This window comes from Kogia breviceps, chromosome 19, assembly GCF_026419965.1.
Source record: "Kogia breviceps isolate mKogBre1 chromosome 19, mKogBre1 haplotype 1, whole genome shotgun sequence".
NCBI classification, from domain to species: Eukaryota; Metazoa; Chordata; class Mammalia; order Artiodactyla; family Physeteridae; genus Kogia; species Kogia breviceps.
In genome coordinates this window covers 4506263-4520883 of record NC_081328.1, presented here as the reverse complement: position 1 = coordinate 4520883, position 14621 = coordinate 4506263, and the positions used below count along the sequence as shown (strand labels likewise).

At 48.2% G+C, this 14621-nt stretch overlaps 1 protein-coding gene across 3 annotated transcripts in view; it reads left to right on the top strand.

The window, feature by feature from the left end:
• ARHGAP44 (Rho GTPase activating protein 44) overlaps window positions 1-14621 on the top strand; it is a 142322-nt gene that overhangs the window by 101760 nt on the left and 25941 nt on the right. For all 3 annotated transcript variants that reach the window (XM_067021849.1, XM_059048525.2, XM_067021850.1), the window contains exons 8-12: window positions 4410-4478; window positions 6853-6934; window positions 7378-7505; window positions 12864-12975; window positions 13388-13469. In XM_067021849.1, the coding sequence (XP_066877950.1) occupies window positions 4410-4478; window positions 6853-6934; window positions 7378-7505; window positions 12864-12975; window positions 13388-13469 (473 nt within the window). The remainder of the gene's footprint in view (window positions 1-4409; window positions 4479-6852; window positions 6935-7377; window positions 7506-12863; window positions 12976-13387; window positions 13470-14621) is intronic.

Below are 14621 nucleotides of genomic sequence, written 5' to 3'. Positions count from 1 at the left end.
GTAATACTATACAAATTGAATTTCCCCAAATTATTTTGATTACAAGTGTAGTATTTTGATTGTGGTAAATTGCAATAAATGTTTCAAAGGGTAGTAAAAGGTTTCTAAAGTTATGGTGGGAGAATTATTGGAGCTTTGAATTATTATCTCCTAAAATTTATTATAGAATTACATAGTTAAAATAGGTACTATCTAAAAAATAAATACATCAGTGGAAAAAAAAAAAGAAAGGCCTCCCAGCCAGAAGAAAATCCAAAATCCAAGTATATGAGAAGTTTCATCTGTGAGATTTCTAATCCATAGGGACAATCTATTCACGAATAATTCTCAGACATTTGGTTAGTTCTTTGAAAAAAGAAATCTGTATCTGATACAAGTACCAAAATAAATTCCCAATTTATTAAAAATTTAAATGTCATATTCTCTACTGATATATATAGAGAGATATTTATATTGTTGGTTGAGAAGCACCAAGCAGATTACCAAAGGAGGAAGTTGTAAAGAGAAAAATTTCATACATACTACTATTTACAGAAGCCCTAAAAAAATGCAGTACCAAAAAAAAAAAAAGTTAGTTTCAAACAGGAAATTGGGGAAGATATTAGAAGTATTTGATAAAACTGATGGTCTCATCAATCTAAAAAACTCTTAGAAATCTTACAAATAAGATACAGATGAAAAGTCTGGTAGGAAAATAGGTCCTCAAGGTCACAAGGAATTGACAATGGATGACACAAATAGGTAATAAAGGTAGAAGAAAGTTAAGCTCTTGATCAAAAAATATAAGTTAAAAACATTATTTAGGGCTTCCCTGGTGGCACAGTGGTTGAGAGTCCGCCTGCCGATGCGGGGGACACGGGTTCGTGCCCCGGTCCGGGAAGATCCCACGTGCCGCGGAGCGGCTGGGCCCGTGAGCCGTGGCCGCTGCGCCTGCGCATCCGGAGCCTGTGCTCCGCAACGGGAGAGGCCGCGACAGTGAGAGGCCCGCGTACCGCAAAACAAACAAACAAACAAAAACATTATTTAATTTTCCTCTGTAAATTTGATTGTGATTAAACAGAATTAAATGGTTATTATAGAAAACAAACAAAACTCATGGATTACTCCTCCTCGTATAAATGCTGATCTTTCTGATCTTTCAGCAGTATAATGCATAAGGTCTAATTTCCCAACTCATAATTATATTTCTAATATTTTTTAAGTTAACTTTAAGGAATTATACAATCACTGCAGAGTTTATCCAAAGAAATAATCAAGAGATGGGTGGAAAACTGTATAAACAGATGCTTTTTCAAGTGTTGTTATAATAGTGATAAATTAGAAACACAGTAACCAGCAACAGAAACAGAGTCCTTCGATGCAGTAAATGTCGCGACCAATAGAAAGCATGTTTCTCGGGGGGGGGGGGGGGTAATGTGCTACCAAGCAGTCTAGTCTGATCCCATTTTTTGTAAACCAGGCAATCATATGACCGATTAAAATAAGTACAAAATGGGCAAATGTCAGTATTTATAGTGGTTATCTCTGCACGGTTATCTCTGCGTGGTGGGATTACAGGCGAATTTGTTTTTTTACTTCGTATTTTTTTGAGTATGGATCCGTTGCAAAATCAGAAAACAAATGATTTTTTAAATACATAAAATTCTGGTGATTATTAATGGAAGGTTTTTTTCCCTTTATAAAGAAAGTTCACTAATGATTTAGATTAATGGGAATTTTTTTTTTTTTTTTTTTTTTTTTTTTTTTTTTCCGGTACGCGGGCCTCTCACTGTTGTGGCCTCTCCCGTTGCGGAGCACAGGCTCCGGAAGCGCAGGCTCAGTGGCCATGGCTCACGGGCCCAGCCGCTCCGCGGCACGTGGGATCTTCCCGGACCGGGGCACGAACCCGTGTCCCCTGACTCGGCAGGCGGACTCTCAACCACTGCGCCACCAGGGAAGCCCGGGGAATTTATTTTTAAAAATATTATTCTATTGATATTTATGAATAAATAAATTAATAACATTCATTAATAATTATAAATAATTTAGATTAATATTTATTTATTTTTATTTCTTGGCCGCGCCGCACAGCAGGTGGATTCTCAGTTCCCCCACCAGGGATCGAACCCGGGCCCCCTGCATTGGAAGCGCAGAGTCTTAACCATTGGACCGCCAGGGAAGTCCCAATATTTATTTTATTTATTTAGATGAATAGAAATTTGATTTCGAGTTTCCACTTTTATTTCTGACTTGTGTTGCTTACTTGGAGTCTATATTGTTAACTTCCTAAGGCGGTAATGTTATTGTACCTTTAGAAAATCCTGTCGTGTTCCTGAGGGCACACACAGTTGGCCCGGCTTTTCTAAGATCATCTGCTGAGTCGTTGAAGGTGATTTGATATGGCATTTAGTCCCTTCCGAGGCTCCCTTCCTTTCCTCTGTCTGCCGAGCCATTTTTATCACTCCACTCTTTGTCTTTCCCCGACTTGAAATATCTCCCTTAGGCCAGTCGGGCTGGCGATGGAAGTTTCCAGACCCAGGCTGCTGGGGGGATGGCAGACAAGGTTGAGTTCCAACAAAACCACTTGCTCTTGCACCTTTGACAGGTTAGGCATTCATGGTAAGGGATGCTCTTGTGGGAGGGAGCTGAGGTGGGTGGTCCTAGAGCCCCTTTCATTCTTTGGGAAAGTTACCTTGAACTCTTGGTAGCTCCCCATCCGAAATTGGGATCTTGGTTCTAGTGTCCTGTGTACAAGAATGCGTTAAGGATGTTTGCCTGTCGAGGATACTGGAAAAGGAAGCAGATCACTCCCCCCATCCCCGTGCTCACTGAGCACAGCTTAATCGGCAGCTGCAGAAGCTGCTGAGGTTATTGCAGTTGGGGTAGAAGGCCCTTCCTGAATCATGCAGTTTGCCTGCTCTAATTCCTTCAGCATCTGGGTCAGCTTTCTTGGGCTGTTTGTTTTTTTCTTCCTTTTTACTGAGATATAGTTGACATACAATGTCATGTTCGTTTCAGGTGTGTTACATGATGATGTGACATTTGCATGCATTATGAAATGATCACCACCATAAGTCCAGTAACCATCTGTCCCCGAACAAAGTTGTTGCAATGTTATTGACCGTCTTCCTTGTGCTGTATGTTACATCCCATGGCTTATTTATTATGTAACTGGAAGTTTGCACCTCTGAATCCCCCTCACCTATTTTTCCCACCCCCCCCAACCCCTTCCCTTCTGGCAACTACTGTTTGTTCTCTATCTGTGAGTCTGTTTTTGTTTCGTTCTGTTTTTTAGATTCCACCTATGAGATCATGCAGTGTTTGTCTTTCTCTGTCTGACTTATTTCACTTAGCATAATGCCCTCTAGGTCTGTCCATTGTTACAAATGGCCAGATTTCATTCTTTTTTTATGGCTGGGTAGTATTCCATTGTATATACACCACATCTTCTTTATCCATTGGTCTATCAATGGACACTTAGGTTGCTTCTGTATCTTGGCAATTGGAAATAGTGCTGCTATAAGCATTGGGGTGATATTTTCATGTTTCTTCAACTTGAACATTATAGACTCTTTTCTCCTTAACTAAGCATCTCTTCTGAAGATCTACCTCAAGGCTACCAAACAGGGAGGGATGTCAGAGATCACATGACTTGCACACACAAGTTTAGAGATGTGACATGTCCAAAGATACGGTTATTGACAGAGTCTACATCCGCTCAAGATGCACTTTTATCGCACCTTGCAGGGAGTGTTTCTGTGAAACAGACAACTGTCCTCCTTAGAGCGAACACTTTCCAGAACCGGACGCAGCATTCAGCCATTGTTCTCGGTCTCATGGGAAGCTCCGTGGTGGAGGACTGTTCACACTATGAGATTTGTGTGTGATGTTGGATGAGTCCAGGTTTTGCCAAGTTTGGAATCAGCAGTCCTTCCCCTGCCCACCTGTCTTACCCAGCTTCCCACGACTTGGTGTGTTTCTGTTCCTTTCCCATATGCTGGCGATCAACCAATCAGAATTGAGAATGAAGGAGAGCAAGGCAGGTAGCATCATCAAAGGGAAGAAACAAGGCAAGACGAGGAAAGCAGAAGCACAGTTTGTACCTGGCGGGGCTGCCTCAGATGGGGCGCCTGCCACAGAGATGTAGGGAAGAAGTAATTTGCACGTCACTCCCCCATACCAGCTTTCCTAACTCTTGACGTAGCCCACGTGTTAAATAAACGCCCTGGGAAAACACTGGCACAGGTGTTCTTTTCCCGCTTATTCATCCTCTAGAGCCGTGGTTGGGAAACGTGGGAATGTCCACGGGCAAAGTTTGTAATCTGTCAAGTATTACGAAAAATGAGATCAACCACGGTTAAGGCTCTTTCTTCCGTGATGCTTAGACTCCTGCATGACCCACTCTCTGTCTTGTGTTTTACCCCCTACAGGACCAGCTGTCGGCTGACATGTACAGTTTTGTGGCCAAAGAACTTGACTATGCAAACTACTTTCAAATGGTAAGGGTCCAGAGAGGTGAGGCCGCTTGAAGTCCGTTTACAGGCATCCCGGTGCGGACAGGGAGGAACGCCGGCCTCGAACTGAGGACCCCTAGATCGAGCATGTCCTGAGAATAGATGGGGCTTTGACTGTTCTACCTGTGAGTAAATCCTGCCTTCTAGTTCTCCTTGTATGGATTTCTCCAAAAGCCCAAGAATAAAATTCAGCTTCATCCATGAAGATCACTGCAACTCAGTGATCTGTGGCAGTGGTTCCCAACCAGCGGTGACTCCGTCTCCTCTTGCAGCAGAGGTTTGGCCATGTCTGGAGACATTTTGGCTGTCACCATTGAGGGGGAGGCGTTACAGGCATCCAGGAGGTGGAGGTCAAATTTGTTGCTAAATATCCTGCAAGGCACAGGACGACTCTCACAACAGAGGATAATCCAGCCCCCAAATGTCAGCAGAGCCAAGGTTGAGAAACCTGAATCTATCATCAGTAAGGAACTTGGGAAGAAGAAGAAGAAGAAGAAGAAGAAGAAGAAAACCCCACCTGGAGCGTATTTGTTTTTTAATCTAGATTTTTGCCCAAGACGGTGGCAAGTAGCTAAAGGAGGATTGATACAGCCTGTTTGCCTGTCTTTCTTCCATGAGAGCAGATTTAGAGAGTAGAGAAACAGGGTCTGAGTCATCCATACTTGAATGATCGGGCCCAAATAATTAGGACCCTGGCTATTTACCAGGGAAAATACAAAGCAGCTGGAAAAACAAAACAAAACAAAACGAAACTCGAGAAGAAAAAATACAAATGAAAAATCCAGTTAAGCTCACTTGCTTTTAAAGTTGGGAATGAAACTCAAAGCATCAAGGAAGTAACAGAAAAGGAAGGAAGGTAAAGGGAAGAAAGAGGAGGAGGAATTCTGAGAAGTTTAAATGTGTTGATAAGCGTGAGACGGAGCTGTGGGCGGTCAGCACTCGCCCTGCATGGGCGCCAGGGGCAGAGAAGGCGAGTTTCTTCTGCCCTGAGAGAGAGCTGATAGGCATTTCTTCCAACTTGGAAAGTTTATTTTTAAATAGTGGGATTGGGCTTCCCTGGTGGCGCAGTGGTTAAGAATCGCCTGCTAACATATGTATATGTATAACTGATTCACTTTGTTGTAAAGGAAAAACTAACACGCTATTGTAAAACAGTTATACTCCAATAAAGATGTTAAAAAAAATAAAATAAAATAAAAAAAAAAAAAAAAAAAAGAATCGCCTGCTAATGCAGGGGACACTGGTTCAAGCCCTGGTCCGGGAAGATCCCACATGCCGCGGAACAACTAAGCCCTTGAGCCGCAACTACTGAGCCTGCGCTCTAGAGCCCGCGAGCCGCAACTACTGAAGCCCCCAGGCCTAGAGCCCGTGCTCCGCGACAAGAGAAGCCACCGCAATGAGAAGCCCGCGCACCGCAACGAGGAGTAGCCCCCGCTCGCCGCAACTAGAGAAAGCCCGCGCGCAGTAATTTTCAAGTATATCCCATCAGTTTTATTTGCAAAGATAATATTTCATTTTAGAGTTTCTAAAACGAATGACACTGTTGACATTCCAGGCATTATTAGCTTACCTAGTTGCCATGTGGATACCATTTATTGCAACATTGTGATTTTTTTTTAATTCCCTTTTCGTTTTGCTTGGGGATAACAGTAGCTACTCTTCACACCAGACTTCTCAGCAGAGTGACTCCCACCTTTTCCCTCACACATGCGCCATTTTTTTTTTTTTTGGAGGAGGAGGAGGAAGAGCTTCAGAAAATAAATGAAGTGACTATTGTTCACAGGTTTTCCTCTGCTCTTATCACCATTTCAGCAGCTTTTTTAGTAGCGAGATGGGCAAAGTAGAACATCTTGAAGGACTTTGGCCTGCATCACGATAACCAAAGCAATTTTACCTCCCAAGATACTTGAAGAGGATCGTGGAGCAAGCACATGTTTTCCGACCAGTTATATCTTGAAGTGTTTTGGCAGAAATCAAGATACATAGAGAGGCTCATGGCATTTAGCGCCATCTCATTGGCACACGGATTTCTGAAGGTGTTCTCCATGTATAGTCTTTCCTTGTTGCACCTCTTCGGTCGGCCTTTTGCCGGGAGAACTGGGGGCGGGGTGCTCGCTAGGTGGGGCGACGGTGAGGGCAGGCTCAGCTCTGGGGTGTCCCGTCTTCCTCCCCGATTCCCCTGCTTTCCAGACTTCCATGTGTGGTCACTCCCCTGCCACAGAGGCTGAGGAGACACGTGCCCATCATCGCGGGTGGACGGAGGAGAGAGCGGGGCACCGTGCAGGGCACCCCCGTGGCGCGGCAGCCGGTGCCCCCCACCCTTCAGCAAAGGGTGATGCTCGCCCTTGTGTTTCCTCAGCTCATAGAAGTGCAGGCCGAGTACCACAGGAAGTCACTGACGCTCCTGCAGGCCGTGCTGCCTCAGATAAAAGCACAGCAGGGTGAGTGCAGACCCTGCCTGGGCCAGGGAGGCTGGGGACCTGCTTCCCAGAGACGCCTGGTGCCCTGTGCTTGGGTCACCTGCTGCTTCCCGGGCGGGGCCCCGTTTAGATGAGCCCCAGGACCTCCCCCAGCAGGGGCCTTGCCCCAGCGGCGGCGAAGCCAAGCACGCTCACACACACCGCCCCACGGGGATGAGCCGGGTGTGCGTGGAGGTGCGCGGGTGACAGGAGGCCCACCAGCTCTGCTCACGTGGGCTGGCCATCCGTTCTACCCGCTCCCCCCACCATCCCCCAAAACCACAAGAATGGAGACTCCGCTGGGCCCCGTGTCTTCGGTAGACTTAGGAGAATCAGTGTGAGCAGAGGAGGGGAAGATGCCCACGTGGGTGGCCTCCACTGACCCCTTTCACTGACCCCTCTCTTGCTCTGCTTCCCCCCGACAGAGGCCTGGGTGGAGAAACCTTCCTTCGGGAAGCCCCTGGAAGAGCACCTCCTGATCAGCGGCCGGGAGATTGCCTTCCCCATCGAGGCATGCGTGACGATGCTGCTGGAGTGTGGCATGCAGGAGGAGGTGGGTCCGGGCACAGCCGAGCTCTGCCTTGAGCGGGTCTCCTCGTCCGCGAGGTGGAGCCTCTGGGGTCTCCTCCTCTGTTACCGTCCTCGCCCAGCCCCACAAACCCAAACCCGTGAAGACGCGGTACAGCTGCCCCTCCTCAAACCGGTCCGGCTTTCTCCCATGAGCCTTCGCTCTCGGGACAGTGGAGGATTGCGGGACATGATGCCACTGGCCCTGAGGATCTTACAGCCCCGCCCTGGCCCCTTTTTCTGCATTTTTAACGTGATTGGGGCATTCTCCACCCCCTCCTCCCCCCCCTCCTCCCTCTCCTCCCCTCCTCCTCCCCCTCCTCCCTGTCCTCCTCCTCCCCTCCTCTCCTCCTCCCCCTCCTCCCTGTCCTCCTCTCCTCTCCTCCTCCCTGTCCTCCTCCTCCTCCTCTCCTTCTCCCCCTCCCCCCTCCTCCCCCCTCCTCCCTGTCCTCCTCCTCCTCTCCTCCCCTCCTCCTCCCCCTCCTCCCTGTCCTCCTCCTCTCCTCCCCTCCTCCTCCCCTCCTCCCTGTCCTCCTCCTCCTCCTCCTCCTCCCCCTCCTCCCCCTCCTCCTCCTCCAGCTCCTTCCCCCTCTGATCCTCTGCCTCCTCTTTCTCTAACTGAAAAAATAGACCTTTTAACATTTTTGATCATAACCTTTTTATAGAGATCCTGAGAATATGATTGATACAGACATTAGAAAGCATTTCATATGAGCCACATGTAAAGAGACATTGGTGACTTTTGTTTTTCTTGTTGTGTAAATGTTTTCCTGGAAGATAGACCTGATCTTTGGCTTCTTATACAGGCAATTTAAAAATCGTTACTCCATCTTCATTTAATCTGATCAGCCAATCAGTATTTATTTAGGGCATTTATTACTGAGCAGAGTATAAAAGAGTGAGATGGGGGCTTATGAACTTATGAGGGGCGAGGAGTCTAGCATCTGTCACATGAACCTGATTCATTCAAAACAGTCAATAAGCACTCTAAGTATCGCTAGGTCCGGGGGTGCAGAGAGGGAGGGGGCAGAAGGGGAGGACGCTGACGAACGATGAAGCTGTATGTCTGCCGCCCCCTATAAGCCAGGCGTGTTTTAGATTCAGCTATTTGGAATGGGTGGGAATAAATGGGTTTTTTGACCCCATTTTAAGTGCCCGGCATTTTCACGTCTATTACCAATGAAAAGATGGTAAGGTCTTTTCAGCCCCTGAGGGATGGTTTCACGGAGGGAGGTGAACTTGGCTTATTCTTTCCCCATCGTTTGTTTTTAATTATGGAAAAACTGAAAGACAGAAGAGAAGATACTGCACCTCATCGCCTGGCTTACGATCAGTCAGGTCCGTCTCTACCTTCACCTTCCACCCCAGCCCCTGCCTGGGCGTTTTGAAGCCTATCCCAGACTTTCTGTCGTTGCATCTGCAGGACTTCAGTGTGTGTGTCTCTGAAAGATAAGGAATGTTTCTAAACGTAACTGCACAATATTATTCTATAAAAAAGCGAAAAGAATGCATTGCTGCCTTCACATGCCTAATCGGTGTGAACAAGGTCTGGGAGATCAGGTCCTCTGACTTCTCCCGTGTTGTCTCCCAACTCTCCCACCTGCTCTTTCCGGACCTTTCCGCCTCTCACCAGGCCTCTCTCTCACTTGCATTGCCCGCCCCACCCTCCAGCTTTGGTTCAGCCCTTCTCCTTGAATAACAAGTAGGCTCAGGTTGCCCCGAGCCTAGAAGAATCTCTCAATCCAACCACGGCCTCGTATTCCTTGCCTTGCACTTTGGTTTTGTGTTTTATGCTACCCAATTTCTTTTTAAAAATTTTTTATTTTACTTATTTTTTATTGAAGTATCACTGATTTATACCACGTTGTGTTAGTTTCATGTGTACAGCAAAGTGATTCAGTTACACGTATATATTTTTCATATTATTTTCCATTATGATGTACTGCAGGATATTGAATATAGTCCCCTGTGCTATACGGTAGACCTTGTTGTTTATCTCTTTTATGTACTGTAGTTTGCATCTGCTAATCCCAAACTCCTAATTTATCCCTCCCCCACCCCCGTTCCCCTTTGGTAACCATAAGTTTGTTTTCTTTGTCTGTGAGTCTGTTTCTGTTTTGTAAATAAGTTCATTTGTATCATTTTTTTAGATTCCACCTGTAAGTGACATCCTATGATAGTTGTCTTTCTCTGTCTGACTTACTTCGCTTAGAATGATCATCTCTAGGTCCATCCACGTTGCTGCGAATGTCATTATTTCATTCTTTTTTTATGGCTGAGTAATATTCCATTGTATATATAGACCACATCTTCTTATCCATTCATCTGTTGATGGACACTTAGGTTGCTTCCATGTCCTGGCTGTCGTGAATAGTGCTGCTGTGAACATAGGGGGTCATGTATCTTTGCTAGTTAGAGTTTCCTCTGGATATATGCCCAGGACTGGCATTGCTGGATCATATGGCAACTCTATTCTGAGTCTTTTAAGGAACCTCCATCCTGTTCTCCGTAGTGGCTTGGGCTACTCCGTTTCTTAAAGTAGCTCTCATCGTCTGTTGCTCCTGCTTCCTCACCACCACTCACTCACTCTTCTTTTTTTGGTCCCTTCTGCCCCCACGACTGGGCTGAAGCTGCTGTCAGTGGTCCCCAGGGATCCCCGCTGCTACTTCCCATGACTTAGTCCAGCCACCTTGGCCATCACTGCCTGTGAAGTCGCTAAAATAGTCGTCCTTGGAACCAGCTCTTCCCTGGACTCCTGCCCGCGCGCCCCCCCCGCCCCGCCCCTGCTGGCAGCGTCAGGGGGAATCCGCCCCGCCCGGCCCCGCCCTCTGCCCACTCTCATCTTTGCTGCAGTGCCGTCACCCTCTCTGAGAGCTTCGCCTGCCCTTAGGGAGGACTCGGGGTTCTTGTCCTCCTGTGGGGCTCCACTCCTGAGTTTTCTGCCATGTCTTCAACATTTCCATGCAGATTTTCCTCTCACGCCCCCCAAACTGGACCCACAAGCTATTTTAACAGCCCTCCCACCCCTGCACCCCCGGTGTCTGTCACTGCATGAAGCAGGCGTCTCAGTGACACGGTCAGAAATCTAAAAGCTTCTCTTTGAAAGCTCTGCCCGCTCCGCTTTGACCCCGTCCGTCGCCGGGTGTGGTGGCTCTCCCCGCCAGGGCCGTGGCGTGGCTTGACGAGGGTCTCGCCCGCTCCTTCAATGCATGTGCAGCCTGCTTTGGGGCTGTAGCAGCCTGACGTAGGCACTGGTCCAAACGTGCTCGTGAGGCTTCCTCACGGGGGTGCCATAGAGCTTTGGTCATCGATTTATCTGACGTACCCTCTCCTGAGAAGGGGGCTAGCAGTCTTAGCAGGCAGAAAACTCAGTGTTCCGGATGAGGCATGTTTTCTTCTGAAGGAACTTGGAAATCTGAGTGGCCATAAACAGTTAAAGGAGCAAGGGGGATCCTGCCAGTGTTTCGGTGTCTGGGCTGCATCATAGAGTTCAAGGAGCTGAGCAGGTGAAACAAACCAACGGGTCTTCCACCTGCGTCTACCTTCCCTGTGACTTGAGGCTCCCCTCAAACTCTGACCTGCTCGCATCTCTCCTTCCACACGCCCCTGGCTTCCTTCTCCCTTTATACGGCAGTAGCTCACTTTTGCAGCGGTTCACGTGGAAGAGGCTGACAATGACTCGAAAGTAACTTTAAGAATAAAACACGAAGGGGCTGCACGAGGCGGAGGCGTTGCTCCCTCCTAACCACCCCCAGTCTGCCCATTCCCTGAGGGCATGGCCTTGATGAGTTCCTCCAGGTGTAGCCCTGTGCCTCCTGAGATACGCAGACACAAAGATATACACACACAAAGACACGGACATACAAAGACAGACACAGAGACACACACAAAGACACAGACACAAATGGACACACAGGCACACAAAGACACAGACACACATACATGCAAAGACACAGACACACACACAAAGACACAGACACAAAGACACACACACACAAAGACACAGACACAGACACACACAGAGACACAGGTGCACACACACACTGTAGACCTTTGCGCATGCATCCACCTCCTAGACCTCCAACTCTGATCAGGTCTCTGTCAAAGTTTTCTCCAAAATATATCCTTTTTTAAAAATTGAAGTATAGTTGCCGTACAATATTATATAAATTACATGTATATAATATAGTGATTCACAATTTTTAAAGGTTATACTCCATTGAGACTCTTTATAAAATATGGGCTGTCTGCCCTGTGTTGTACAGTGTGTCCCTGTAGCTTATTTTATACCTAATAGTTTGTACCTCTCAATCCTCTACCCCTATATTGCCCCTCCCCATTGGTAACTACTCGTTTGTTCTCTGTATGTGTTGAGTCTGCTTCTTTTTTATAATCTTCACTAGTTTGTTGTATTTTTTAGATCTCACATATAAGTGATATTATACAGTATTTGTCTTTCTCTGTCTGACTTATTTCACTTAGCATAATATCCTCCAAGTCCATCTGTGTTGCTGCAAATGACACAGTTTCATTCCTTTTTACAGCTGAGTAATATTCCGTGGTATATAGACACCACATCGTCTTTATCCGTCCATCTCTTGATGGACACTTCATCTGCTTCCCTATCTTGGCAATTGTAAATAACGCTGCTGTGGACATGGGGGGTGCATGTATCTTTTCAAATCAGTGTTTTTGTTTTTCCAAAATGCATCTTAAATACACAAGAACGGGAAGTCAAAGTGCCCAGGGTTCATTTATCCAACAAATACGTACTGAACCAGAACGCTGAGTCACTCCGTAGTGGGCGCTGGGGACACAGCTGGGGGCGAGGCTTGGCTCCTGCTCCTCCAGTATTGACAAATGGTGATGGGAAGGGTGCACCTAGTTGATCGTGGAGGAACGGGGTGGGTAGACTGCCTGTCAGGTTTTTTTTAATTAATTAATTAAATTTATTTATTTATTTATTTTTTAGTTGACGGCTTCGGGTCTTTGTTGCCGTGTGTGGGCTTTTTCTACTTGCGTCGAGCGGGAGCTGCTGCTGGTTGTGATGTGCGGGCTTCTCGTTGTGGTGGCTTCTCTCTGTTGCGGAGCACGGGCTCTAGGTGCGCGGGCTTCAGTAGTCGCGGCTCGCGGGCTCTAGAGCACAGGCTCGGTCGTTGTGGCGCACGGGCTTAGTTGCTCCGCGGCATGTGGGATCCTCCCGGACCAGGGCTCGAACCCGTGTCCCCGTGCATTGGCAGGCGGATTCCTAACCCCTGGGCCACCAGGGAAATCCCTGCCTGTCCGTTTTGCTTTTGTGCCTCTGAGGTTCAGGCTGTCCTGTGACCCTGTGTCCTGTCGGCAGGGCCTCTTCCGAGTCGCCCCGTCTGCCTCCAAGCTAAAGAAGCTCAAGGCTGCCCTGGACTGCTGCGTGGTGGATGTGCAGGAGTGCTCAGCAGATCCCCACGCCATTGCAGGTGGGCCTCCCAACGGGAGGGGCTCCGGGGGAAGGGGCGGGCGTGGAGGGTGTGTGACCACGTGTCAGGGCCACTCGAGCCACGGGCTTCCCAGCATGCTCCGGGCATGTCCACTCAGGACCCCGCTTGAGCCCCGATGGCTGTGGCCCTTGAAAGGAGGCCTTCCCAGCCCCCACCTGCCAGGGGAAGGGGCAAGGGTGGGAAACATGAGGGAGGAGGCCAGTGTGATCACCAGCCCGGGGCCCACGGCCGCGCCGGAGCCTCGGATCCGGTCACGCGGCAGCCACTCTGTGACCTGGTCACATGGGTGGGGGCGCCATCCCCAGCCGTGGCCCCCACGGTGACGCTGGCTGGTAGCATGTGTCTCTGCCGTGCCCCAGTGGCTCACGGACCGTATGGTGTTCACGTCCAGGAGCTTTGAAATCTTACCTCCGGGAGCTGCCAGAACCTCTGATGACTTTTGAGCTCTACGATGAGTGGATTCAGGCTTCCAAGTGAGTACAGCACGTTTCGGGGCGCCTTCTGGGTTGTGGTGTATCTGGAAGTCTTCATTGAAATTGTGAAAGCATGCCGCCTGGGATCCAGCAGATCCCTTTCTTGGTATGTGTCGCGGGGAGAGGCTCGTACGTGTGCCCGGAGAGGCGTGTACCAGGGTGTCGATCGCACGGTCACCTTGAATAACAGAAGGGGATGACTGAATAAAATACGGTCTAGCTACACGCTCACACGCCCGGCAGCACTTTGAAAAATGGGTTGAGCTATTCCTGCTCGCGTGTAAAGATACGAAGATTTAATTTTGAGTGAACTAAAGTTAACAAGGGACCTACAGGATAGTCTGGTATTTTAAAAAGAAGAAATACAAAAAACACTCAAAACGATACAGTTTTAGGAGTGCCTCTGTAAATGTGTAACTGCATGAAAGAAGGTTCTGGAAAGGCTTACGCTGGTGGGTGGCGGTGATTCCTTCTGGAGAGAAAAGCAGGACAAGGGAGTGGTGACAGGGGTCTTTACCCTCATCTGTAATAGGTAAAAATTATTAACAATTACTAACGAATAACTAACATCAAAATACAACGTCCGGGCAGTGGACACCATCCCGCTTTCCTGAAGGTGAGCCTGGAGGGGGGGCCTCGGCAGGGAGGTGGCAGGAACGAGGCCCAGACCCTGGTCGTGCATCGGGAAGATGGGGGTGTGGAGATCGGGGGGCTGGTGCCCAGCAGGTGACGCCCCAGCCATGTCACCTGTGTAGCTCCGAAGCGTGGGACTCCTGGCTTCCTTCCTCACTTGATTCGTGATTAGGATTGTATTATGTATTTTCTTTGGCCCTAAGTAAGAGCTGACTTTAGTACATGCTACTGTTTGGAGGAATCGGTTTTTACTGCGTAAATGGACATGTCTAGGGGAGGACACAGGAGAATGGGCACCAGAGAGAGGCTGGGAGAGATGAGGGTGGAGATGGTCCAGGAGAAAAAGATACAGGAGGGAGAGGAACATTTCATGAGAGGACTGAGCTCGGTGCCCATGAAAGGATGATTTCTGGGGGTCTCTAGTCATGGGATTTAGTAGTGAAAAGCAGCCAGCTGAGCTGCTCCAAAAGGATGCTGGAGTGTGTATGTGCTTCTGTAAGAACTGGGGCTGCAAGAGAA